The 25,102-nt window shown below is 61.4% G+C and overlaps 2 protein-coding genes and 1 non-coding gene across 4 annotated transcripts in view; 1 reads left to right on the top strand and 2 right to left on the bottom strand.

Moving 5' to 3' along the window:
* The first annotated feature begins 937 nt into the window (after positions 1-937).
* On the top strand, positions 938-17,288 carry Polg (DNA polymerase gamma, catalytic subunit). Its single transcript, XM_070042674.1, is given in 25 exon segments — positions 938-1,006; positions 3,824-3,946; positions 4,881-6,073; positions 8,180-8,372; positions 8,771-8,941; positions 9,022-9,168; positions 9,289-9,368; positions 9,780-9,962; positions 10,047-10,198; positions 10,400-10,526; positions 10,877-11,113; positions 12,244-12,352; positions 12,445-12,531; positions 12,809-12,904; positions 13,127-13,287; positions 13,714-13,767; positions 13,850-13,967; positions 14,255-14,390; positions 14,473-14,719; positions 15,133-15,255; positions 15,374-15,542; positions 15,669-15,877; positions 16,374-16,534; positions 16,822-16,875; positions 16,878-17,288. Coding segments are annotated over 25 exon segments (4,527 nt in total). The 3' UTR covers positions 17,006-17,288.
* On the bottom strand, positions 4,819-4,891 carry Trnar-ucg (transfer RNA arginine (anticodon UCG)). Its single transcript has one exon. It is a non-coding gene; the product is annotated as a tRNA-Arg (tRNA).
* Fanci (FA complementation group I) overlaps positions 16,638-25,102 on the bottom strand; it is a 33,668-nt gene continuing 25,203 nt past the window's right edge. For both annotated transcript variants that reach the window (XM_070043225.1, XM_070043226.1), the window contains exons 25-38: positions 24,382-24,548; positions 23,804-23,871; positions 23,176-23,292; positions 22,573-22,624; positions 21,689-21,816; positions 21,532-21,600; positions 21,246-21,339; positions 20,097-20,284; positions 19,570-19,623; positions 19,397-19,456; positions 18,925-18,981; positions 18,111-18,206; positions 17,755-17,862; positions 16,638-17,221 (exon numbers count right to left, since the gene is read on the bottom strand). In XM_070043225.1, coding sequence (XP_069899326.1) covers positions 17,162-17,221; positions 17,755-17,862; positions 18,111-18,206; positions 18,925-18,981; positions 19,397-19,456; positions 19,570-19,623; positions 20,097-20,284; positions 21,246-21,339; positions 21,532-21,600; positions 21,689-21,816; positions 22,573-22,624; positions 23,176-23,292; positions 23,804-23,871; positions 24,382-24,548 — 1,318 coding nt within the window. In that variant the 3' untranslated portion in view covers positions 16,638-17,161. The remainder of the gene's footprint in view (positions 17,222-17,754; positions 17,863-18,110; positions 18,207-18,924; positions 18,982-19,396; positions 19,457-19,569; positions 19,624-20,096; positions 20,285-21,245; positions 21,340-21,531; positions 21,601-21,688; positions 21,817-22,572; positions 22,625-23,175; positions 23,293-23,803; positions 23,872-24,381; positions 24,549-25,102) is intronic.

The following is a 25,102-nucleotide window of genomic DNA, read 5'->3' as shown; positions in this document are numbered from 1 at the left end:
GAACACCGGGCCGGGGGGAGTGGGGGAGTCCCGGGCCGGGGGGGAGCACCGGGCCGGGGGGGAGCACCGGGCCGGGGGGGGGAGCCCCGGGCCGGGGGGGGAGCACCGGGCCGGGGGGGGAGCCCCGGGCCGGGGGGCGTTCCGTGGCTGCCCGCGCGCACGTGGATCCGCGGGGGCCGGGGCGGAGGGGGCGCCCGGCCGGGGCTCAGTGCCGGCGCCGCCCGGGACCGAGCCGCCCGGAGCCGCCCGGCCGGAGCCCAGCGCGCACCGCGCGGCGCCGCTGTCCAAATGCTGAACCCGGCGTCCCGGGGCGCGCGGCCCAGCCCGGGGCAACGGGGCCGGGGCCGGGGCCGAGGGGGGGGTGGAGCGCGGCCGAGGGCCACCGCGGGGACGTCAGGGCTGAACTGGTCCGAGGGCCTCCCATCCATCACGGCCGGACAGACGGCCAAGTTCACGAGCAAGGCCGCCGCCGTGAACCCGGCCGTCCCCTCCCCTCCCCGCCTCTGCCCTCCCCCTCCTCCTCCCCTCTCCCTCCCCTCCTCCTCCCCTCTCCTCCCCCTCCCCCTCCCCCGCCCCGCCCCGCCCCGCCCTCCAGCCCTCCCTTGACCCTTGGCCACCTGACCCTTGGTCATTTCACTCTGCCCGGCTGGGCAGAGCCCAGCCTGCCTTACGCTGCTGGTCCCATTCTGCGTGGTGCTCGCTGTGGGGAAACGTCCAGAAAAACATTTAAAGTGCGTTTAATTTCTACACCCAGAAGCCTGAGCTTAAAATGCAAAACCCCAAAACTAGTATATATACACATCTGTGAGCTCAGGAAGTCAGAAGGCTGGGTGTGCGGAAAGCCAGGGCAGGGGAAGAGATGATGGTGGTGATGGTGGAGGTGGTGATGGTGGTGATGGTGGTGGTGATGGTAGTGGTGGTGGTGGTGGTGGTGATGATGGAGATGGTGGTGGTGATGGTGGTGGTGGTGGTGATGATGGTGGTGGTGGTGATGGTGGTGATGGTGGTGGGAGACTGAAGACCAATGATCAGGCTTTTTTCAACTGGTTAGGGAAATAATAATAATAATCACCATTATCATCATCACCGTCATTTTCCCAATCAAGCTTTGAGAAAGGGACCAGGAGGTGGAGTGGACGTGGAACCTCTGGCTGGGAACCAGGGCCAGGGCCTGGCCCAGATGTGGCCGCTCAGAGGCCTGTCCGGGCCTCCACCTGTGCTGCTGGCTTGGCGCTGGGAAGCCTTGGCCCTGGGAAAGGCTCCTCCAGGCTCTGAACCTCAGCCACCGTCAGGAAAAACTTTCCGGGCCTGTCCCTGGGGCTGGCCGCCTGGCTGCTCCCCCTCCTGGTGAGACGCGCCCCCCCCCGCATTTTCTCACCCCAGCGCTCGCTTTTCTGTTCCAGGCGCTTCTTTTGAAAGCAGGCACCCAGCCTTGGGACGTGTTCTGCAGTTTATCCACTTCCAAACTCTTTGTTCAGGTCACCCTGGGACTCCACTGTCCACTACTGATGCTACTGAGAGCCAGCGGCTGGCGGGTGCTCTGGCCGGCCGGTGCTGGGCTGAATTCGCCCCGCGGCCCCCTGGCCCGAGCTTGTCTGCCTTCTTCGGATGCGGTGGTCGGGGTCACTGCAGTCAGACCAGGACTAGCTGGGTCTGATCGGGAGGCCCCAGGCTGTACCTGTCCTAAGCTCATCCACTTGGTTCTAGGCCGCATACCTGACCTCTGGAGTCCAGCCCCAACCCAGGTGCTGGGTCCTGCTGGGTGGCTTTGGAGGGGCCTGGGGGGGGGCTTGGAAGAGGGGTGGGGGAGACCCTGCATCTCCAGTGCCCCCCCTGCCGCTCCCCGGCCTCCAGCAGGGTGCAGCCTCTCCTGACTGAGGGAATGAACAGCGGATGCCCAGTGTGTGTGTGTGTGTGTGTGTGTGTGTGTGTGTGTGTGTGTGTGTGTGTGTGTGTGTGTGTGTGTGTGTGTGTGTGTGTGTGTGTGTTGGGGGGGGGTCCAGAAAGGCCGCAGGGCCTTGGCCTGGGTGGGGAAGCAGAGAAGCCACCGGGGGACTCAGTGGGTGCTGACCAGGCCAGGAGACGAATGAGGAAGACCCACGAGACGGGGTGCTAGGCTGAAGGGGGGGAGGAGAGAGAGAGAGAAGGGGGGACAGGGAAGGACTATCAGCTGTCCAGACCAATGTACCTTTCCCTGGAGTGTGGAGGCTCCCTCCCCCCTCCCCTCCTTCCCTCCCCTTTACCCTCCCTTCCCCCCCCCTCCGGCTCCAGGATTGTCAGGTCACTGAGTCGAAAGCAAACATTTGTGCAAGCCCCTGGGGCTTCTGGAGGTGGCTGGGCCTGGGATCGGCCTGTCTGGTCGGGCCAGGGTTAGCCCCGTTCTTCTCCAGCGGGCGCTGCCCTGGGCCCGGGTGGCAGTGGGCACAGGACGCCGGGTGAGCACTGGGTGTGGAGACTGCAGCTCTGCCGAAGCTGGGGAAGGGGGTGGGCGAGAGGGAGGCCACGGGCCGCCCCCCTGCCCCAGGCCGGACCGAGGGCCCCGACCTCCCCCAGGCCTGACTGAGGGCCCCGACCTCCCCCAGGCCCGACCTCCCCCAGGCCTGACTGAGGGCCCCACCTCCTCCAGGCTGGACTGAGGGCCCCGACCTCCCCCTGGACCCCAGGACCAAGGCCTGGGCTCAGGCTCAGGTTGGGGCGGTTGGGGAGGCACCACCCCACTCCCCTGGGTTCCACACACAGAGCTGAAGAAGCCCAGACTCCACCCAGGCTCTGGGGAGTCTCCCACCCCGCACCCCACACCCTCCTCCTTCCAGATCTCCCCAGCGGACCCCTGCTCCGTCCTGAGCGGCCTCTGCACGCTGCCCACCAGCGCCTCCTGAAGGCCCAGCGGGGCCCCGCGGGCGCACCCGAGGCTGCAGCCTGAGAGCCCGCGTGTCTTTCCCTTCTGGGCTTTTCTCTGTTTCTCAGGCTGCGCCGGCCCTCACTGGTAGGAGGGACACCGCTTCAGGTGGTCCCCAAACCCCCGAAACCGGAACCCAAAACCCGCCCTTCCCTGCCTCAGCCTCTCCATCTCGGTGGCTTCTCCGTTCACCCAGGACCCTCTCCAACCTACAGGCTCTCAGGAAGTTAACGCATGAGGTCCGCCCTTTTCGTCAAGTCTGGGGACCTTTGCTGCAAAGTGCATGGGGAAAAGCAAGAGCGGCTGCCGCACAGGCAAAGCCTGGGATTTTTGTGTGGGGGCTATCTCACCTGGCCTGCCTGCCTCCCTCCCCTCCCTCCCTCCCTCCCTCCCTCCCTCCCTGACTCTCATCTCTGCCGCCTTGTGTGTAACCTACATTCGGACACCCAGGACACCCCTCTGTGTGGTGTCTGGAAGAAAAGCACCCCTCCAGGATACCTTCTTACCCACACAAATCCACACCCTCCCCCTAGTTCTGCTAGGCCTCATGGGCCTGGGCAGCCACACCTGTATCTCCTGCACAATCGAGGAATTGAACCAGGTTGGTCCCTGGCCCAGGGGGCTGAATGGCCAGCCCAGCCCCAGCTGCCCTGACCTCTCCTGAACACGCAAGTGAAACCAGGGGGTGTGGAGGGGAGGGGAGAACCCAGCGGGAAATAAGCAGCTGGGTGGAGGGAGGGAGAAGAGGAGGAAGGCAGAGACAGAGACAGAGATAAAGAGAGCAAGAGAGCCAGCCAGAGACTTTCTCAGATGGCCCCTGCTTCTCTGAGCAAGATAGGTGTGCCCCTTTCCTTTGACCTGTTTTGAATAGGACTGTTCTCCATTGCTGCCAGATTTCTGACCCAAAGATGTCCCCCCCCCCAGGCAGCGCCGGCCACCCTGGTCGGGGTCCCACCGGCTGCCGGTGCAGCCCAGCCCTCTCTCCCGGAGGCCCCCACACCCGCCTTCCCATCCAGACAATGGCAGCTGCACCACCGTGTGGCAGCGGTGAGGAACGCAGCTCACACCCCACCGAGGTGACCTCGCAGAACCGGTTCACTGATAAATCTGTGACTGGGTTAGGATTCACGCTGCGGGGATGTGTTCAAGGGTGAGATTCCGCTAACACTCAGTGATGGCCGAGTGGCCGTGAGCACGTTATGACTAATTCTCATAGCCAGCCACACACCCGGCAGGTAGAAGAAAACCAGGCACAGAGGAGCTTAGTAACTTGCCACAAATCCTAGCTAAACAGGGCCCGAGCCAAGAACCAGCATGGAATTTGTGTGACACACACACACACACACACACACACACACACACACACACACACACACACACACACACACACACACACCATGAACCAAAAAGTAGTCAGACGCCTGTCATCCTAGCTACTCAGGAGGCTGAGATCTGAGGATCGCGGTTCAAAGCCAGCCCTGGCAGGAAAGTCCATGAGACTCTTCTGTCTAATGAACCACCAAAAAGTTAGAAGTGGTGGAGCACTAGCCTGGAGCAAATAAACAAAAACACTACACAACCCCCTCAGGCCCAGTGAGCGGGCCTTGAGTCCAGGTCCCAGGACTTACAAAAAGGGGGTACCAAGACTCAAGCCACAGGGTCCCCTGGACTGGCCCAGCCTGCAGGGGCCAAAGGGATGGGGGCTGAGGGCCTGGCCTAGGACCAGGGAAGGTAAGATCAGTGCCGGGCAGTCACCGGGCAGTCACGCAGAGACACAGGGAGAGGCCTGCAGTGGTGGTATGCAGAAAGACTACATAAGATAGACTCTTCAGAAGGTCCGGAAGTTCCCAGAAAGATATGACATTTAATATCCCGATGACCATCGGCTAAAAGCTAACCAAGCCCCATCCTTGCTTGTACGACCGCGGCAGGACTCGAACCTGCAATCTTCTGATCCGAAGTCAGACGCCTTATCCATTAGGCCACGCGGCCTCCCGGCGGCTGGGAGGATTCGAGCACCTTAAAGTGTGCTTACGTCAACAGGCGCGCATGGGACCGCGCCGGCTTCCGGCGGAGGGGGGGGGGAGTTGGCCCTTGGCTCCCGGCGTTCCGCGGGGAGAACCCACCCGGAAGTCCGCGTTCCCCACCCGCGGGCGGACCGCTCCAGGAGCCGCCCTCCTATTGGTCGCGCCGGGCGTCTCCCGCCCGCCCCCAGGGAAGCCGCGGGACCCAGCGGGCCGCGGCCGGGAAGTTGCGGCTGCCAGCGAGGCGCCCGGGCCGGCGGGAGGCCCCACGCCACCCCGAGGCTGCGCAGGCCGCTCGGGGCGGAACGGCGCGTCGGGAGCCGGCGGCACCGGGCGGACCGAGGTTGGCGGCGGGCTCGGCGGGGGGCGTGGGGAGCGCCCGGGGCGGGAGGGGGAGGCGCCCCGCGGCCCGCGAGCGACCGGTCCCCCCCACCCCGCAGGGGGGCGGCGCGCGAGCCCGGCATGGGCGGACCCGGCGAGCCCCGCGGCCGGACCCGGCTCCCCGCGCGCCCCTGAGGCCGAGGAAGCAGCCAAGCTGGAGGCGGCGGCCCGGGGTCCCGGCGCCCCGCGCGCGGCCCCCTGCACGCCCCATGCGCCGCCTGCTCCGGACGGGCGCGGCGGGCGCCGGCGCCGCCGGACGCTGGGCCTCGGGCCCCGGCGCGGCGCGGCGGGCGCCGGCCCCGGGCCCCGGGCAGGCGCGGCGCAGCCCGCTGCGCATCCAGATGCTGTCGCGGGGGCTGCGCGAGCAGATCTTCGGGCCCGGCGAGGAGCCGGCCGACCCCGCGGCGCTGCGCCGCGGCGTGGAGCACCTGCGGCGGCACGGGCTCTGGGGCCGGCCCGGCCCGACCCTGCCCGACGTGGAGCTGCGCCTGCCGCCGCTCTACGGGGGCGACCTGGACCGGCACTTCCGCCTCCTGGCCCAGAAGCAGAGCCTGCCCTACCTGGAGGCGGCCAGCTCCCTCCTGCGGGCCCCGCCGCCGCCCCGGCCCCGGAGCTGGGCCTGGGCGCCGGGCTGGACCCGGTACGGCCCCGGGGGGGAGGCCGAACCCGTGGCCATCCCCGAGGAGCGGGCCCTGGTGTTCGACGTGGAGGTCTGCTTGGCCGAGGGAACTTGCCCCACGCTGGCGGTGGCCATATCCCCCTCGGCCTGGTGAGTCGGCGCCCCGGGGCGGAGGTCTGGGTCCGAGCTCCTACCCTGTGCCCATGGGGGGGGGGGGCTGGGGTTGGGGAGCTGAGCGGGCTGGATCCCCCCCTCCCTCTGTTTGGGGCTCACTGGGTGGTGGGGACACGGCCGAGGGCCTGGCGATGGCGGAGGATCACGGTGGGCCGGGCTGGAGCCGTGGACCCCAAGCCGGCCTTGGACGCCTGCCTCATCCCCTTCCCCCGGGAGCTTGGTGGGAAGTGAGTGTGGAAAGGCCCCCGATGGGCGTCTCCCTCCGTCCTTTTAGGCAGAGAAGTTTCCCCTGCTGTGGGGTGGTCTTAGGCCCTGTTCGCATTCAGTGTCCCCAGGTTCGCTGCTGGGTGGCCGTGCTCCCCTGGCTGCCCCAAGCGGCTGTCACTGTCTTCTCTTTCCCCTGAGCATCCTTTCCAGACAGATGGCCACAGCTTCTGCCCTTCCTTTCCCTTCACTCCTGGATTAAAACACGATTTACAAGCCTCATGCTTTCCGGCAGGGCCAGCCCAGATGTTGGCAGTTCCCTTTCTAGTCATGAATCTTGAACTCAGGGCCTGGGTGCTCTCCCTAAGCTTCTATTTGGTCAAAGCTCTACTGCTTGAGCCACAGCTCCGCTTCCGGTTTTCTGGTGGTTAATTGGAGATTTCTTACCCAGGCTGGCTTTGAACCTCAAATCTCAGCCTCCTGAATAGCTAGGATGACAGGCGTGAGCCACTGGTGCCCATTTGGCACTTTCTTTATTCCTACTGGAAGCTGTGAAATGCAGGAGTGGCCCTGACACCGAGGGGGAGGTGGGGAAGGGGGGAGGGGTGGCCCAGCGGGGCATGAGGCTGAGAAGAGCCAGCTGGGCCACGTCCTGGTTCAGCAAGAGCCGCCTTGCTTGGTCACCCAGAGGGGGAGGACAGCCAGCATTGCAATGATGGAGTCATTCGTGACAAGAAAGATAATTTCATCTGCTGCTTGTGTTTGGCTACAGCCCCCTTGTCTTTCTCTTCCTCCTCCTTTCTCCACATGTCTTTCCCACTTTGCCCTCACCCTCTCTCCATTCTTGTCCACGGTCCTGGGGTACGAGCTGGCGGATGGCAGAAGCCATGGCTGAGGCTGTGGTGTGTGTGTGGCTGATGCGGGTCTGTGTTTAACCTCCACGCCCTGCCACCGGGCATCTTACCGACGCACTGGGCAGAGGGCAGCCCCCGTGGCCGCCTCCCTCAGGGCGGCCTGCCAGGGCTGTTGGACAGGTGGGTGGTTGGGTCTTGACCCTGGAGTGAGCGAGCTGCTTATGGAGGCCTTGCTGAGCCTCTCCTCCTGGGCTGGGTTTAAGGACTTTGCAGCTTGAGCCCCTGGGGTATTCCCACCATGTGGAGTGTGAGTTAGAGGTTACCAGGTTTGAAGCTAGAACATTCCAGCTTTGTGGCCACCCCTAGAGGATGCAGAAGCTATAAACAGCTGTGCCGGGCACACGTGGCCTGGCTACTGACTGCCGAGGTGGGGTGAGCCCCTACCTTCGGGACAGCGTGTGGGTGTCGCATCTGGGTGTCGCTGCCGGGCGGTGGTGGGCTGCACTCATCTGCCACCGGTCCCTGTGTATCCATTCTGTCACCCGGCCCCTCCTGCAGTCTCCGGGGCTCCTGGCAGGTGCACGGTCAGTTATGTCCAGTAGAGGCTTGGCAGTGCCAGGTGATTGGCCCTGCCCTGCCGTGCCAGCCTCTGCTGGGGCTCTCTGCCCTCCTCCAGCTCCTCAGTGTCCAGCTGCACACTGGCTGTCTGCTCAGACCCAGGCAGCTCGTGTCTGCTCACGGTCCCAAACCTGTCAGCCAGGTGCAGGCTTGGGGAGCCCCAGGCCCCCCAAGCACCCCAATGATGCGGACCTACACACCCGCCTGCCCGTGCTAGCACTGCCACGGCGCTCAGCCCCACCGTATCCCGGGAGTTAGAAGCCAAGCCTGAGACCCCCGTTCCCCTGCCCGCCCCGGCCTCCGGAGGGTGAGGGGCGCCGCAATGCCAGTGTAGGCCGGGGCAGGTGGGCTGCGGTGAGGGCGCAAGCCCCGCCCTCCACAACCCGCCTGCCTCCCCACCGCGCAGGTATTCCTGGTGCAGCCGGCGGCTGGTGGAAGAGCGCTACTCCTGGACCAGCCGGCTGTCGCCGGCTGACCTCATCCCGCTGGAGGCCCCGGGCGAGGGCGGCTCCGCCCACACGGATGGGCAGGGGCAGTTAGTGGTGGGGCACAACGTTTGCTTTGACCGAGCCCACATCAGGGAGCAGTACCTGATCCAGGTAAGCCAACTGCCGCCCCTGCCCACCGCACCCACCCCTGGGTCTGCCCAGCTGCGGGACTTGTGCAGGGCGGAGGGGCCTGGGCGGGCCGTGCCCTGCTGCGGGCGGGAGGGGGGGGCGAGCCCCTGGAGGCCTTGTCCACTTGGGGGCCAGACCCAGAGCTCTGAAGTTCATTCTGGCCACTTAGTACCCAGAGTTCCCGCAAGTTGTAGCTGGAAGCCAGGCATTCCCCACTCCCCCAGTGCAGCTTTGGGGGCAGTTGGGGCTGGGGCGGGGGGTCATGGGACGGATCCCCGCAGCCCAGAAGCCTGGACCTCAGCTTTCTGGATGGCGGCTCTGGGCGGGGCTGACTGGCTGGGACCTGTCCTCAGCGCTGCCCTCCCCCCCCCCCCCCCCAGGGCTCCCGGCTACGCTTCCTGGACACCATGAGCTTGCACACGGCCATCTCGGGGCTCAGCGGCTTCCAGCGCAGTCTGTGGATGGCAGCCAAGCAGGGCAGGCACAAGGCGCAGCAGCTCGCGCAGCGAGGCCGCAAGACCCGGGGCAAAGCCAACGGCCACGGCCCAGTGGTGAGAGGGCGCTGGGACCCCGCCCGGCCACGGGCTGCCCAACACCAGGCTGACCCGCGGGCCCCCGCTTCGCTCCCCAGATTTCCTCCTGGGACTGGATGGACCTGAGCAGTGCCAACAACCTGGCGGACGTGCACAGCCTGTATGTGGGGGGCCCACCCCTCGAGAAGGAGCCCCGGGAGCTGTTTGTGAAAGGCAGCATGCAGGACGTCCGGCAGAACTTCCAGGTGTGTGTCAGGGAGGAGCCGGAGGGGTCAGCTGGAGGGGTCAGCTGCTGGGCTCGGCCCTCTGCCCTCGGCAGCCAGGTGCTGCCGCCCGCCCAGCGCCTCTCTGTCTTCTTATGCCAGGAACTGATGGAGTACTGTGCCCGGGACGTGTGGGCCACCCACGAGGTTTTCCAGCAGCAGCTGCCACTCTTCTTGGAGAGGTGAGGGGAGGCCGGCTCCGGGGCCGGGTCCTGGGACCTCTCCGTCCAGCGGAGTGTGCACAGAGGCCCGCATGCAGGCTTGGGGGCTGTCCTGTTGCCTGTGTGTCGATGAGCCCATTGGTCTGATGACCTGTCCGTCGAGGCACATGACTCGCTTTCTCAAGAGAAACACGGGAAGGCGCGCTGTGCTGCGGAGCTGCGGCTGAGTGGCCGTCGCGCTTCCCTTTGTCCCCCTGAGGGTGGGATGTGGCTCTGTGCTGCAGATAAAGGAACTGAGGCTGCGGGGTGGGGGAGGGGGTAACGCAGGTCTGACCCTGCCTGACGCCGCACGGGCTGCGGGGTTGTTGGAGCTGACCCTGCCTCCTGTGGCCACTTGTACTTACGGCGGTCCTGCTGCTGTTTGTCCCCCAGGTGTCCCCATCCCGTGACCCTGGCCGGCATGCTGGAGATGAGTGTCTCCTACCTGCCTGTCAATCAGAACTGGGAGCGGTACCTGGAGGAGGCCCAGAGCACCTACGAGGAGCTGCAGCGGGAGATGAAGAAGTCACTCATGGGCCTGGCCGACGATGCCTGCGGGCTGCTCTCAGGAGAGAGGTAGTGGGCTTCGGGCGGGGGCCGGGCGGGAGGAGGCCCGGAGGCCGGACTGTGGCTCAGCCTGGCCCGCCCCGTGCACCGCAGGTACAAAGACGACCCCTGGCTGTGGGACCTCGAGTGGGACCTGCAGGAGTTTAGGCAGAAGAAGACAAAGAAGGTGAAGAAGGAGCCAGCCTCGGCCAGCAGGCTGCCCGCGGAGGCGGCCGGGGCCCCCGGGGCTCCCCTGGACCAGGAAGGTGGGGAGTGGGGGGGTGGCTGGGCCCCCAGGGGCCCCGTGGATCAGGAAGATGGGGAGCAGGGGGCGGCAGGGGCGCCTGGGGCTCCCCCAGGCCAGGAAGGAGAGGGGCAGGAGGTGGGGAGGGCAGTCCTCGGTCTTGCTGCCAGGCGCAGGCAGGGTCTTCCGGGCCCTTCTCCCGGTAAGACGCCCCTCCCCCCAGACCCCGGCCCCCCCAGCGAGGAGGAGGAAGTGCAGCGGGATGGTGCCATCCGCTCCTGTCTGCAGCAGCTGAAGGCCACGGCCCAGCTCCTCCCCAAGCGGAGCCAGCACCTTCCCGGACACCCCGGGTGAGGCCGCCTCACCCCCCCCCCCCCCCCCCCCGGACGCGCTGTCCGGCTGTCATCTGTGTTGGGAAGGGAGTGAAGTGAGCGTGAGCGTAGCAGCTGGGCCTCGGAGGCGGGGATGGGGCCGCAGCCGGTGGTCATCCTGGGGCGAGGTTTCCACCGAGGCATAGTGCCGAAGGACCTGTGTGTGTCCAGGGCAGAGGGGAAGGCTGGACGGGGAGGGAAGTCCTGTCCCCCCGCCCCTTTAGAGGCACGTGGGGCTTGGCCAGACCTCCCCAAGGCTCACCGGCAGCCCTGGGCCCTTGGAGGCTGGTGTGGTACCCGCAGCACGTGCTCTTCCCGGTGGGGCACAGGTGGTACCGCAAGCTCTGCCCCCGGCTGGATGACCCTGCGTGGGCCCCCGGCCCCAGCCTCCTCAGCCTGCAGATGCGCATCACCCCGAAGCTCATGGCTCTGACCTGGGACGGCTTCCCCCTGCACTACTCCGAGCAGCACGGCTGGGGCTACCTGGTGCCCGGGCGGCAGGACAACCTGGCCAGCGTGCCGGCGGGCACCGGCCTGGAGTCGGCGGGCGTGGCGTGCCCCTCCAGGTGAGGCAGGGGCTGGGGCACCGGAGGCCGCGCTGGCGGGGAGGGCTGGGGTCCCCCTGGCTGCCTGCACTCCAGGCCCCCGTGGGGCAGGGGAGGGGACCAAGGCCTCTCCTGGGCGCCATAAGACGCGGAGAGAAGCCTCCGGAAGTGGCCGGGGACAGGCTGTTTTCACTGCCGCGGTGGTTGGAGCACCAGTCACGGGCCGGTCATCGTTATGAGCCTGCCCGCTTGTCCCCTGGCAGCCCTGGGGGAGAGGCTGCCCTGGCTTCACGTTTGGATTTCCATTCATTGTCTATACGTTTTTTGTGATACCAGGGTTTGAACTTGGGGCCTCATGCTTGCCAGGCAGGAGCTCTACCTCTTGAGCCACACACCTCCATCTTGTCCATTTTTAGTTTGGCTTTTGGATAGGGTGTCACGCCTCGGCCCCTCAGGATAGCTAGGATCACAAGCCTGCGCCACCTAGCTTCACCAGATTTTCAGTTTTAATTTTTACTTAACAATTGGTGTTGGTGGGGTTGAACTCGGGGCTTGTGGGATGGGTTAATGCTGGGCTAATCAGCCACAGCCTGGGCCTGCATTTTATTTTGTCGGTAGTGGGGCTTGAACTCGGCCTGGGTGCTGTCCCTCAGCTCAAGGCGAGCGCTCTACCGCTTGAGCCACAGCGCACTTCAGTTTACTGGTGGTTCGTTGGAGATAAGAGTCTCAAGGACTTTTGTGTCCGGGCTGGTTTTGAAGGACGATCCTCAGATCTCAGCCTGAGTGGCTAGGATGACAGGCGTGAGGCACCGGCCCCCAGCATGTTGCCTGCATTTTATAACCGAGGAAGGTCTGGGCAGGCGAGGAGTCCAGAGGCCCTGAGCTTTTGACCTCCGGCACTGAGGTGGCCCAGGATGGAGGCCCTGGCCAGGTGGAAGCGGCTTAGCCAGCCGTGGGCTGTGGTGGCCAGCCCTGCGGTCCTAACGTCTCCGCGTTGTGCTTCTGGCTCTCTGTGCTGTCTGTCTGGGCCTTGAACCCCCAGCCTGCCCCCCGTGTGAGCTGTCGTTGGGGTTTGTCACTTGTGCCGAGCTGATCTGAAAGGTTGTGGGAGGCTGCACGGCTCTGGTAACCAGAGCCGTTCTCTCCCCCAGAGCCATCGAGTCGCTGTACAGGAAGCACTGTGCGGCTCAGGGGAAGCCACGCCCAACGGGCCTGGCCCAGGACCCTCTGCCTCCCGACAGCAGTGCCGAGTGGCACACGGTGAGGCCCCGGCTGTGGGGCGGGGGCTCTGCACCTTTTGGGTGGGGGCTGAGTGGCCTTCAGGACACAGCCTCTCCCCCTCCGTCCCCCAGATGGAAGAGCTGGTCTGTCTGGATGTGGAGGCCGAGGCCAGGTTGGAGAACTTGGATGCCTGTGAGCCGGGGCAGCCCCCAGCTCTGGTGAGTGGCGCCTGGCTGGTCCTGAGCGGCGGGAGCCCGCACAGCTCTTCCTCCCCGAGGTCTCAGGTCTGGTGGGAGTGGGGTGGGGGAGGGGTGTGGATGGTGGGCCATGCTCCCCAGTGGAACTGCAACCTCAGGGCTTCCCGCCGCTTCCCAGCGGAGCTGCGCTGGCCTGCGCTCAGCTCAGCTCTGCTCCAGGCCCATTCCCACCCCGGCCCGGCCCGGCCCTGCAGGATGCAGGTGCGGGAGCAGGGCCTGACCTAGGTGTGGCCCGCAGCCTGCTGCATCCAGCCAGCCCTCTTTCCACCACGGCAACGGCCCTTACAACGACGTGAACGTCCCCGGCTGCTGGTTCTTCAAGCTGCCTCACAAGGTGAGCCAGGCCCTGGCCCCCACCTGTCCTGGGCCGACCCGCCCTTGGCGAGCCCAGACAGCATGGTTTGGGCGGGGGAGCCCATGCTGCCCCTGGTAGGTGCCCCCACGTCTGCGTGGCTGGCAGGGGTGCGGGCTGTGTGCATTGGTGCTGGGAACAGCCCCTGCTGCTGGCGGGAGAAGCAGGCTGGCAGTCAAGCCACCGGCCTCCTGTATTCCCTAGGACGGTAACAGCTATAACGTGGGCAGCCCCTTTGCCAAAGACTTCCTGCCCAAGATGGAGGACGGCACCCTGCAGGCCGGCCCAGGCAGGGCCAGCGGGCCCCGAGCCCTGGAGATCAACAAGATGATCTCTTTCTGGAGGAACGCCCATAAACGGATCAGGTGGGTTGTATGAAAGGGCAGAGACGGCCTGTGTGCCCACCCAGGTGTCTGCAACCCGGGGTCTTTCCCCTCTGCTGCTGGCTCAGCCGGGCTGAGGGCTGAGGGCAGCGTGTCGTCCCCCTCTCCTGCCTTCCCCAGATGGTCCCTCCCAGCTGCGGGGCCTTGGAGGGCTGGGGGCTGGGTCCTGTGGTCTGGATGGCCGGCGCCTCCTGTGAGCAGCGTTGGATAGGCTGGTTCGGTCTGCTCTGGGAGCGTCTCCTCCTCCATGCCTCGGGAGAGGGTCAGCAGCTGCGGTCTTAACTGCTGCATGGTGGGGCTCAAGCTTTGAGCAGTAGCAAGGGGCGCAGCAGCTCTGATGCTGAGCAGGCGCAGTGCTGGCTGGTACAGGGTGCTGGCAGTGCTGAGCCTCAGCCTGTGTCCCCACAGCTCCCAGATGGTGGTGTGGCTGCCCAGGTCCGCTCTGCCCCGGGCTGTGACCAGGTAGGTGGCCTGCGGGGTGGTCGTGGGGTCTGAGGACTGGGCGGGGAGGGGCGGATCTGCTGACGCTCGCCTGCCCCCCTAGGCACCCGGGCTACGACGAGGAAGGCCGCTATGGGGCCATCCTGCCCCAGCTGGTGACCGTCGGCACCATCACCCGCCGGGCTGTGGAGCCCACGTGGCTCACCGCCAGCAATGCCCGGGTACGTGTGGTCTGCACCGCTGGTGGGCCTGTGAGGATTTAGCAAGCAGCATGAGCAGGAAGGTCAGGGGTGGCTGGGCGGGGCAGGGCGCTTCCGTGCCTGCTCCTGGCCACACAGGGCAGACAGGCAGCTTAGAGGAAGCCAGGCCCCGGCCGCAGCCCAGCCGTGTGGTCGGGGCGGGGTGCTTGAGAGCCACCACCTCCAGAGATGCCTGGCACTTTGTCGACTTGGGCTCCAGAAACAAGCTGCGACCAGCTCTGGCCAGGCTGACCTTCCTCTCCCTGCAGGCTGACCGAGTGGGCAGCGAGTTGAAAGCCATGATACAGGCCCCGCCGGGCTACGTCCTTGTGGGTGCTGACGTGGACTCACAGGAGCTGTGGATTGCGGCAGTGCTTGGAGATGCCCACTTCGCCGGCATGCACGGTGAGCAGGGGCGGGGCAGGGGCAGGGGCAGAAGCAGGCCAACTCCGGTAGGTGTTGCTGACCTTCCTCCCCTGTCCTCCAGGCTGCACAGCCTTTGGGTGGATGACCCTGCAGGGCAGGAAGAGCATGGGCACCGATCTGCACAGCAAGACGGCCACCACAGTGGGCATCAGCCGCGAGCATGCCAAAGTCTTCAACTATGGCCGCATCTACGGGGCTGGGCAGCCTTTTGCTGAGCGCCTGCTGATGCAGTTCAACCACCGGCTCACAAGGCAGGAGGCAGCCGAGAAGGCCCAGCAGATGTATGCGGTCACCAAGGGCCTTCGCCGGTGAGCGGCAGGCCCAAAGACCTGCTTCCCTTAGCTTGTGCTGTAGTGGGGTTAAGTGCTTCCCTCGTGGGCTGCTGTCGCCACGCTCTGGGATCCCAAGCTCAGATGCCTACCTGAACAAGAGTGAGCAGACACACGCACAGGAGTTGGCACAGAGCAGTGAGGGAGGGCAGAGCAGCATGAGAATGGGGTGGAGTGGAGCGGGGGGGGGGGGGGGGGGGAGCAGCATGGGAAGGCAGAGGCAGCCTGATCTGACAGGTTGTAGCACACTGCTGCAGTTCTTGGGTCGTGGTCTCCAGTGGTCTCCACGGGGCGTCCTCTGCTGGGGCTGTCCTGTGTCTGCAGGGGGAAGGCGGGGGCCCTGTGGCATGGCCCAGAGCCGCCGCAGCGGTGACAGGCAACCCTGCCTCCAGGTACCGCCTGTCGGAGGAGGGCGAGTGGCTGGTCAGGCAGCTCGGCCTCTCCGTGGACAGGAGTGAGGACGGCTGGATTTCCCTGCAAGATCTGCGCAAGATCCAGAGAGAGGCTTCAAGGAAGTAAGAATCTTCCATCTGGAGGCAGGACGGGGTGGGGGTGGGGGGGAGCGGGGGCCAGCAGCCGGGGCACCGGCTCTCGGCTGAGATGCTCAAAGACAAAAGCCTGTCTGGTGTCCAGGTCACGCCGGAAGAAGTGGGATGTGGTGGCTGAGCGGGCGTGGATTGGGGGCACAGAGTCAGAAATGTTTAACAAGCTGGAGAGCATCGCCACGTCCGACACACCGCAAACCCCGGTGCTGGGCTGCCGCATCAGCCGGGCCCTGGAGCCTGCGGCCGTCGGAGGGGAGGTAACTTGCTATCTTGGAGCACGAAGGATCACAGGGATAATAGGGGTCCCTGTGGACCCCTTCACAAGGTTCCTAACTAGAGCCTCTTCTGGGGGTCCTGGACCCCTGCTGCCTCTGCCCCCCTAGTTCATGACCAGCCGTGTGAACTGGGTGGTGCAGAGCTCCGCCGTGGACTACCTGCACCTCATGCTGGTGGCCATGAAGTGGCTGTTTGAGGAGTTTGCCATCGATGGGCGATTCTGCATCAGCATCCACGACGAAGTCCGCTACCTGGTGCGGGAGGAGGACCGCTACCGCGCCGCCCTGGCCCTGCAGATCACCAACCTCCTGACCAGGTACATGCGCTTCTACCGCGCTGGAAGCCAGGGAAGTCCTAGGAGTGGCTTCACTTGCACCTCAAATACCCCCCCAATCACGTGACTCAGCCCACACACCAAAGTGAGCGCTTTCCCCGAGAGCCAGAAGCAGTGTGCGGCCAGCAGAAAGCACTGCTGATGAGGAACGCAAGCAAACATACTGTGTGTGTCCTAACTACATGCCGACCTTCTTGAGAGCTTGTTTGGAAACCATGACAGAATCCTCACAAATTAGTAAATAGCAGCACAGGGTCAGCACGCCCTGGAGGCCGCCCCTCCAGGGCCGCACTTTCTACCCAGACTCTGACCCAGTAACTGGAAGTAACGTGTTGTCTCCCCAGTGAGTCCTCATGGGAGACCAGGTGTGGTGAACGGGCTCGCCTTCCTGGCTTCAGGGTGAAGGGGTGGGTCGGTGGGGGCAGGCCCTGTGGGGCCATGTGCACAGCCTGGCTGAGCCAGGGACTCTCTTTTTCAGGTGCATGTTTTCCTACAAGCTGGGTCTGAAGGACCTGCCCCAGTCAGTGGCCTTCTTCAGTGCTGTGGACATCGACCAGTGCCTCAGGAAGGAAGTAACCATGGACTGCAAAACCCCCTCCAACCCAATGGGGATGGAGAGGGGATACGGGGTTCCCCAGGGTGAGTGGGCAGTGACTGTCGGGCCGCATCCTACTCTTCCAGGCTAGCCCTTGGTGACAAAGCACCTTCTTAGGTCTAATGCAAACGAAGAAGACATGGAACATCCAGCCGTCCTAGGGTTTATTGTCCAGGTCAAAGTGCAGTCTTAGGTGCAAAAAAGCTTGTGCAAAAGAGCCAACATGTCAGCCGGAGTTTGTACTTCTCCAGGCCAACCCCATGTCCTGAGCACGAGGTCAGCCCCTTCTCGCGTCCTAGGAGGCAGCTAACCACTTTGCACTGTCTTTCAGGTGAAGCACTGGACATTTACCAGATCATTGAACTCACCAAAGGCTCCTTGGAAAAACAAAGCCAGCCAGGACCCTAGCTCTGCCTGGAGGCTCTGAATTTGCTCCTGTGGAGCTGTTGTGGGCCGTGCAGGTCCCAGACTCAGGCTCTCACCTGTGCTCTTGCAGAAGGGCTGCCCGCAGCTAGCTAGTGCTTGCAGCAGGACCTGCCAAGGTTCTAAGGCACAGCAGGGCTCACCGCAGCAGCCAATGTGCCAGCGGGGCCGTGACCGTGGCGTGAGGGGCCCTGTGGGGTACGAGGGATCCTGGCAGAAGTCCCAAAGTTCACATTAACTCAGGCGTTTCACTTTTTCCTTTTCTTCTTGGCCGGTTCTTCGTCCTGTCCCCTGTGCTCTGGTGCGACCTGAGAGGGGAGAGGGACGCTGAGCCGAGCTGCTGTGTGGCAGTGGAAATAAAGAGAAAAAACCCTGGCCTCGTGTCCACCTCCTTCTGCTCCGGAGGTGACTGCTGGAGCTTCTTCCCTTTGGACTTGCCATTGAGGACCTTCACAGAATGACAGGAGTGTGCATGTGTGTGGATGCCAGAAACGCAGGGATTTACTAACGCCACATGGACCCCTTTGATCCTGGAGACTGAACCCAGACCCTCACCCAAGCCAAGCCCCCCAAGTTCTCGCCAGTGACCCCTTACCAGCTCCCCATTACCTTAGGTGCAGGGAGGGAGTGATCCCTAATGGAGAAAGACTCTGCCAAGGCCCTGCCACCCCATGGTTCCAGGGACACGGGAGACCCCACTGCAGGACACTCATTCGTTCCCATCCTCCTCCAAGTGTCCATAGTCCATTTTGCCCACTACCTTTGAGCCCTTCTCTGCTAGCTGCTCCCAGTGTGTGCGTTTGTGTGGGCATTGGCTGCTCCAGAAGCAGCGGGCACTGACCTCTTCGCTTCCATCCTCCACGTCCTCTCGGAGAATCGTGTCCAGGACGTCACCTTTGATCTTGAAGTCCCGGGAGGTGCTGAGCTTCATGTGCTGCATGAGGTTCACCTGTGGCAAGGGAGGGCAAGCACACTATCTGCACACTGCCCTGGTGGAGCACCTGACAAACCTTCAGTTCTGACCTACACAGCAAGCACACCCCCCCTCCCCCCGACACACACACACACACACTCACACACACACTTGCTCTCCATTGGCTTCAGTTAAGAAAACCAGGACTGCAGGTCACAGCTTCCCCTCACCATGGCTGGCCACACGCCTTCCACAGAGCAGCCTAGTCATGAAAGGTGGTTTACCTTGGTCTTCTTAGAAAGGTGGATGAGAAACTTCTCATACTGCTCGATGGCAAAGACAAGATTAGGGATGGGCTTGGTTTCCCGAAGAACTCTGGCCTACAGAGAGCAGAAGTCGGGTCTAGGTTCCATCTGCAATTTCTTCCAAGCTGTTTTCAGAGCCACGCCTGACTTTGGCAAAATCTACCTCCAAGCAAGTGCCATTTTACTTCTGTGCCAGTGGTCCAAGACGGGGCAGTTTAATTTCAAATGACCCCAGTGCCAACACATTGCACTTCATCTTTCTGAAGTTCCAAAGTGGCACCTATGGACTGGCCAAGGAACACAGCCATTTGCAGAATGTCCTAGATACACGTGGGCCAGAGCTTCATGTCTGCTGGGCAGGCGCAGTACCACTCAAGCCATGCGCCCCCACCTGGTGACTTCCTGCCCAGCAGCTGACACTAGCTCCTTTTCTAGCTGGCACGCGGTTTTCACCGCTCTTTCTTCCCTTGGGTTGAATTATGAGCTATAGGTCAAATGTTCCCACATGTGTTTTTGAGTACTTCCCAAACCCTGGGGACACTGTGCCAGTGGCACACCATCCTGGAGACAGCTCTCTAGTGACACTGGCAGTCTGCACTGGTGTTCACCAGTATATCCATGCCACTCTCCTTTTAAAATTTTGAGACCCATCCTATACCTAGACCTTAGCAAGCTCGACTGTACCACCTGTTTCCTGGAGCCCATTCCCTGCACCCCCAGTCCTTGGATCCTTTAGGGGTGCCCTTCCTAGATACAACTGTGACAACCACCCTCAGGAAGGTCGGGAGCTTACCATGGCAGCCGTTTTCTCTTTCTTCTCATCTGTGCATTTCCCACTATTGCTCTTATTCTAAAGGAACAGAAACACCGTCATTCCTTGAGGCAGCTCTCAGGACGGGCCCGTGTGCGCAAACAGCGCCTCCGGGGAACAGGCCCCTTGTGCAGTGTGGGAGGCCGGCCGGGTGCTTGCTCTTGGAGATGACGTGTAGCAAGCGAGGGCAGGCCCGCTGCACTGTGCTGCCCCAAAGAGCCTCACAAGATGGTTCAAATGAGGACTGAGAGGAACCCCAGTTCTATGAGAGTCCCATGGTACCTACAATCCAGTGTAATAGAGTGTCCCCTCCCCACAGGGCCACCCCTGGTCCTGGATGGTCCGCTGTGTCCTGTACCCACCCACCGAAAGGTGCTGATGGCATGGAAAGGAACTTTCCACACGCTTAGCCCAGGGACTTGAAGGTTCATTGGTGCCGCTTCTGCTCACTCACCTGCACGTAGGAAATCAGAGTATAGCACAGCGGGGTGAGGTGTGAGCCGGACAGCTTCACCTGCAGCACAGGAGGGACACCAGTGTACCAGGAGCCACTCCAGGCACAGGAGAGAGGCCAGCGGACTGGGAGTGATAGCCCTGCCCCACTCCTGGCCAAGACAGTAAACTCACCAGCTTTTCCATAATCTTGGGAATTCCTCCCGAGCTCCGGCACACCTGGAGATACTAGGGACAAGAGAGCCCAGCTTTAGCAGACGATTGTAGGAAACCAGGGGCCACTAAAGGGACGAAGACATAAGGCCCCGCCCCGTAGCATGCACGCCTCCATTCCGCTGACAGGCAAAGGAGTTCTGTTCCTAACTTGCTCTGCTCATTGCTTTATGAGTCCTTCAGCCAGGTGTGGGTGGCTCACGCCTGTCATCACAGCTACTCAGGAGGTTGAGAGCAGAGGACTGTGGTTCAAAGGCAGCTGAGGCAGCAAAGTCTGTGACTCTTATCTCCAACTAACCACTAAGAAGCCCTAAGTAAGGGCTGTGCAAAAGCAGATTAAGGTTATGGCACAGGCCGTTCCTTCCTGGCCTGTGCAAATTCCTGCTATCTATGAGCGAACTGAAATGGAAGCACAGTGTGCAGAGATGTGGGCAAGGGCTGTGGGGGCAGCAGGGGTGGGGGGGAGGGGGCAGTCTCGTGGGACTCACGTATCGGACGAGCGCAGTGAGTGTGGTATACATCTTGCACAGACCCTTCAGCAGGGTGTCCACGCAGCTGCCCGATGGCAGGGCCGTCTGTGCAAGCTCGTGGAAACACGTGAGCAGCGTACCCAGCTGCATGACGATGCCTTTCTCAGCGGCGTAACTTGGTGGGGCTGCCTGAGAAGAGGCTTCCTCTGAGGAGAGATGAAGTCGCCACAGGTCAGCCAGTATCTTCCAGTTAGAAGTAAAGGGACCAGAAAGTGACTAAAACCCCTTCCCATTAACTAAGCAGCTGGCAGGCGGGCGCATTCACCACGCTGGAGCACCAGTAGCCTACGTGTCACAGGCATACAGGAGAGATAAGAGGTGAAAGCAAAAGGCACAGACAACAAACCCACAATAAAACAGACCCCCCCCCAAAAAAAACAAATCTTGAGAAAGATGGCCATCCAGGAAAAGAGCCTCTCCAGAGCATACCAGAGATGAAATGTTAAGTATACAGAACAAGGGAATGCTGAGCATACAGGACAGAAGCCTCAGACCAGTAAGCTACTGCAGCCGTGATGGAGATCAGTATAGAGGCTCCTCAGAAAAATAAAAACATAGGACTCCCAATAATCCAACCACACCAATTCTTAATGTATACCCCAAAGATTCAAAGCCAGCAGCTTACTATACAGACTCCTGCACCCCTAAATTCACTGCAGCACTGTTCACAGTAACTGAACTATGGAATCTGCCTATGCGCCCACCGATGGATGAATGGATAAATACAGTCTACGGACACAATGGAGTTTCACTCAGCTATACAAATGAAAGTACATCATCCGCAGAAAAGTGGATGGAAGTGGAGCTCATCACTTACAGGAAATAAGCCAGTCCCACAAAGACAAAGCAGGAAATCCAAGCCTAAGACAGGAAAGGGAGGTAGGAGGGAAGGGAAAAGGTTTGGGGAAGAGGAGGGAATGAAAGCAAGAGGGGTGAGTGTGACCTTGATCTGCGTTAACTCCTGGGCACTGCCCCCCTCCCCATCAGGGTCAACAACGAACACCCAGAGATGTGGGCCCAGGGTCTGCCTTTCCGCAGAGCCCAGCTTAGGTTTTGGTTGTCTTTCCTCTCATTACAATTCCTTGAGTTCCACCAAAGCCACCTTACCTGACAGCGTTTCCTGGCTTGGTAGTCCTTTAAGGTTGGTGATCAACCAGTCCACTTCTTCTAGGACCTTCTCAGCCTGACTCAGGACAAGCAACTGTGAAAGGAAAGAATGTGGGCTTGGCTGTGAACACAGCCTCGAGGGTAGCGGCAGCCCTGGCTTCTCAGCGAGCATGGGCTCGGGACAGAAGCCACGGTGCTGTCACATTAGCAGAGAGGAAAGGATGGGCCAGGTCAGGGATGGACTCACATGAGCACGGCGGAAGGGACGGACCGGGGCAGCACTTACGCACGCAGTGGGAGCAGCCGTCTTCAAATTCACTATTGCAAAGTGGTCACTTTTCTCCACCTCACAGTCCTGGAGAGGGAGGGGTAAGATCTCACAGCACAGGGCACTGTGCGTCCCACCACACACAGGATGCCAATGGCTGCGGACTCTGCAGTACCTCGTCTATGTCTCCCAGCTGCCCGTGGATGTCCTGGGACAAGTCCCGCAGCAGTGTGACGGGGCTCTTGTACAGCACATGCAGGCTGAAGAGCAGGTTCATCAAGCTCTTGCAAAATGGAGCGTCCTCTGGAGCGGGAAGGGAAGAGAAGGGGAGGAGAAGGGAAGCTGTGCTGTTGGGCCTCCAGGGTACATCTGACAATGCGGTGGCCACGTCACGGGCACAACATGGCAACACCAACCTCCAGACAAACACCTCCACTGCCACAGTGCCCTTTAACGCATCCACCTGTGCTTTTTACTGGTTCTGGGCCCTGGGGAGTAAACACTGTGACCAAGCACCTACCACTACCCTGGAGACCCTCCCTGCAAAGAAACTGCTACTCCGACTTCGGACACCAGACTAGCCAGCTCTGATTCTGGATTTCATCTCAATGGAATTGCAGTGCTGTACAGCATTCTCCTGAGTCCCACACACCACACAGTCCCTGCGTGCATCCTGTGGAGGGCAGTGGAGGTCTGTTTTGACCTATGAAAATAGCACTGCAATGAACAGTTCTCCATATACTTCTGTTCAAAGAACTGCTGGGTCACAGGCGTGGGTTTGATTGTAGTAGCTTTTGTCAAGCAGGTTTCCCGCCTGTTGTACTAATTTACACCTCCACCAGCAGCAAAGGAGAAAGTCCCCAGGCTAGTCCTGAACTCATCATTCTCCTGCTGTCAGCCTCCTAAACCCTGAAATCACAGGCATGCATCACCGCAACCTGCCTACATTCTTGCGAACACTCTGTCACGAAGGCCCTGCTGGTGACTAGTTGGGAATGCCCTTTCTTCTCTCAAAACGATTCCACACACAGCCTTTAGGACATGAGATGACAAACTTACCCCTGCTGTTTTCCTTGCAAATCTTACACGTCCAATTTAACATCTGCAAAAACTGAGAGATCAGATATTAGACACATTGTCACAAAGTCCTAGACCTTTCCAAGCCAGTAAGTGACCTGTCACAACGTGTGCCCAGGTGATGGGGCTGGTCAATCTAAGTGACAATGGGAGCAACAAAATAAAAGCCTAAAATTCTGAGACGTATGAATACCGTTCTCATCCTACAGCAGACGGCTTATTCTCAACGACTCTGCCCTCCTTATGGGCTCAAGTCCTAGGGTCTGTGTCTGTGTCTTCCCGGTGCTCCGTCACACATGGCCCATGTGGGGGTCTGCACCAGAGTCCTCCCAACCAAGCTTCCCGGCCTGTGCCTGTGCACACCGTCGCCTCTGCAGGGGTGTCAGCGGGTACACATGCTCGTGCTCTGATGGAGCCCCCTGAGGTCGCGGCCTTCTCACAGTAAGAAACACGCAGACCATGCAAGAACACAGCTATCCACTGGGCTGCATTCTAGTATCTGGTCCACCCAGCACTGGTGCCTGAGACATCACACAGGAACGCGGCTCGGTCCTTGTGAATGCTGAGCCACAGATGGGTGGTTACCTGAGGAGAAGAAGGTTCCAGCAGCTTGGACAAACTGGCGAGGACGGTGACCAGCAGCTGGGCTTCTTTGCTATTAAAATCCTCCTCTCTGCTGCTGAGTAGGTTCAACAGGGACCGCTGAGAAGACAAACAGCAGCAGACACGTGTCTCAGGGACAAGGCGTTGAGCCAGAGACTTGCAGGAACGGGACAGAACCACTGAAAGCTGCAGAGGTCCGCGAGGTCCTCCATGAGAACCCAAGGACGCTCTTGGAGACGGCGGACCCCTGCACTCCCTGCCTGGTGCGCACTGGGAAGCAACCGAACCACACTTGACTTCTGGTGGCTCTCACCGCCATCCAGAGCAGCCAGCCCTTCTGGGGCGCCCGTATGTCACTGCTGCTTCCTCAGCCTCCCTCCAGCCAAGGCTGGGGTAGCAATTTGTTCCGTTTTGCCTCCGCTACACCCTACTACAGCTCCTGGCAGCCTTTAAATTATTTGCGAAAGAAAACCCCATGATAAGAGTCTCATGCTATGTTTTTGACAACCAAGGGCTAGAACCAAATAGACCTCACTGCAGTTCTATGCAGTCTGACCAGAATGGCTCCTGGCAGGCCCCCGGGCCAGCGCGCAGCTGGTGAGACGCCCACCTGGAACTGTCGGATCTGGAAGGCAGCCCGCTGAGTGATGGGGATGTCCACGCCGTCCTCTTCGTTATCTGGGACATCAGGAACGGAAAAAAAATTCTTTGAAATTGTCCCCCACCCCTCCACACGCTTTCAGTATTTAAAACTGTAGAGTCAAAAAGCTCGCAAGGTTTGAATGTGTTTCTAAAACTAAAGGATTTTTGTTTTTTGTGTGTGTGCCAGTTCTGGGGCCTGTCCCTTAGAGCTTTCTCACTCAAGGCTGGCGCTCTACCACCCGAGCCACAGCTCCACCCACTTCTACCTTTTAGGTAGTTCATTAGAGATTGAGAGTCTTATGGACTTTGCTGCTCAGGCTGGCTTTGAACCATGATCCTCAGCTCTAAGCCTCCTGAGTAGCTAAGATTATAGCTGTGAGCCGCCAACACGCAGCTAGCTACTCTGCAGCTCAACACGCTATCCCATGAGATCCCATTTTCCAGTCACCACGTCTGAATGCAATGCAGAGGCACCCCGCGTCACTTGGCGACCCTCCCCACCCCACCATCCAGGGTGACAGGCGGTTGGAGAGCACGGGTGCTCACCCAGAGCTCTGAGGAACTGCTGCACCCTGGGCTGGAAGAACTGGCGCACAGCGCAGAGGATCTTCTCCAGGCCCTCCAGACACATCAGCGAGATGCTCTTCCCCCGCTCCTTCTTCCCCGACTCTTCCACGGCCGTGGGGATGGAAGTGTATCTCCACAACAGGACCCTGCGGTGGGACAGGGCAGTCACACCTCGTGGGGCTTCAGCGAAGGTAGATCTCATCATAAAAGCACTGCATGTCAAGGTTTCTTTCCAACCGTTATTACATGTGGTATTTTTTTTCTCTCCTAAACTCAGGGCCCTGCTCTGGATAGGCAGGCCCTCCATCACTTGAGCCACACACTCGGCCTACCTGGAACTATTTCTTGAGTTTCAATTTCCACTTTTGCACTGTTAGTAGGTAAATAAAAAGACTTATTTTTATACCAACCTTGTTAAACTTAGAGGATGTGAGATCTTTAAGAAACTCCTGTGGCATTTGTCTGGTGATCCTGTCTGCGCATCAAGTTTTCTCCCTTCCCAGCCTGCCTGCGGCATTTCCCTTCCTGCCTCCCTGGGACAGATACCCGTTAGGCTAAGCACGCGTGAGGCTGCTCTTCCATCCTCCGACCCACTGATTACAGAGACAGGGTTAGTTAGAATTAAGGATCTGTCTACTTTTCCTTCAGTTGTATCTGTGTTTTTGCCTTAGCATTCTGAATGTCTTGTCAGACGTGCGTA

The sequence above is a fragment of the Dipodomys merriami genome, unplaced genomic scaffold (genome assembly GCF_024711535.1).
Source record: "Dipodomys merriami isolate MVZ:Mamm:240054 unplaced genomic scaffold, mDipMer1.0.p SCAF_33, whole genome shotgun sequence".
Lineage (NCBI taxonomy): Eukaryota > Metazoa > Chordata > Mammalia > Rodentia > Heteromyidae > Dipodomys > Dipodomys merriami.
The sequence above is the reverse complement of the archived record's forward strand: the minus strand, read 5'-3'. Positions and strand labels throughout refer to the sequence as shown.